The following is a 1,095-nucleotide window of genomic DNA, read 5'->3' on the forward strand; positions in this document are numbered from 1 at the left end:
AAGAGCTGAAAGAAAATGCCCACACAACCACAAAGCATTTGAGGTTGTCTCTCATTCATTTCTCTAGCTGAGCTATCATTCATCCTTCAAAATCCTCTCTTAAATTTCTTCACCTTTTCTCCCACTCAGCTGAATGTGATTCACACACTTTTTCTTCCCAATAAGATTCTATCAAACATTATCTTCACATTAATTTGGAAAGAATAAAACAAAAGAACCCCCCACTGGCCCCTCTGCCCACCACATCACTCACCCTCCTTGGCCCAAAAAAAAGAAAATGGGGAAAAAGAACTTACATTTTCATGCAAGAAAAAAAGCAAAAACCCAACAAAATATCAGAAAGAAAGTAGAAAATAGCTATGAAAAGTAAAACCCTGAGCCGTGTTCAATTATGACAAAACTTTCACAAGAAACCACAGTCAAACAAAGCAAACACAAAACAAGAAAATACAAACAGCAATACCCAGAATGTCTTCAACTTGCACCAAATGTGCTACTGTTCAAGAAAACAGACAGAACTGGTTATAGTACACTCTAGTCAGCTATTCTTTTCTTTTTTTTAATCTTATTAATGACAGTGAAAAAAGCAAAATCATAATTATTTTAAATTAGTTCCTATAGACATGCTTTCTATGCTTTGCTATCACAAATGCTACATAATAAGAAAAGAATGCGTCGATAGAGACTAACCGATTAGGCACCAAACAATAATAATAGAACCCAAAGTAATTGCAGCAAGGACAAGACCGAATGTTTTTCCAAATCCAAAGTGCCAAAGAACTTCAAAGTACTTTTAAGAGAAAATAGAGGGAGTAATACGGAGGAGAAGTTTGTCCTCTTAGAGAAAGAGAATGGTGAGTTTATATAGTGAGGAGGGCCGTCCACAATCCCAAATAATGAAGGAAGAATAATATTTAATGGAAGAACAACAACATATAATGAATCAATTAAGGGGATTGTTCCCTTAAATGGATGGGGTAAATCAATCTGTTCCACCAGACATGCTATAGTTGACATAAATAAATAATACCCTATTATAACATTTGAAATTTCCATGAATAGAACAAGTAAAAAGAGATCCTTCCTACTTATTAA

General features: G+C 34.5%; 1 protein-coding gene across 1 annotated transcript in view; it reads right to left on the reverse strand.

Annotated features, from left to right (window-relative positions):
* Window positions 1-6: 6 nt before the first annotated feature.
* LOC124895200 overlaps window positions 7-1,095 on the reverse strand; it is a 2,211-nt gene continuing 1,122 nt past the window's right edge. The window contains exon 2 of the mRNA XM_047405640.1: window positions 7-168. Within this exon, the coding sequence (XP_047261596.1) occupies window positions 110-168 (59 nt within the window). The 3' untranslated portion in view covers window positions 7-109. The remainder of the gene's footprint in view (window positions 169-1,095) is intronic.

Source organism: Capsicum annuum, unplaced genomic scaffold, assembly GCF_002878395.1.
Source record: "Capsicum annuum cultivar UCD-10X-F1 unplaced genomic scaffold, UCD10Xv1.1 ctg80529, whole genome shotgun sequence".
Classification (NCBI taxonomy): domain Eukaryota; kingdom Viridiplantae; phylum Streptophyta; class Magnoliopsida; order Solanales; family Solanaceae; genus Capsicum; species Capsicum annuum.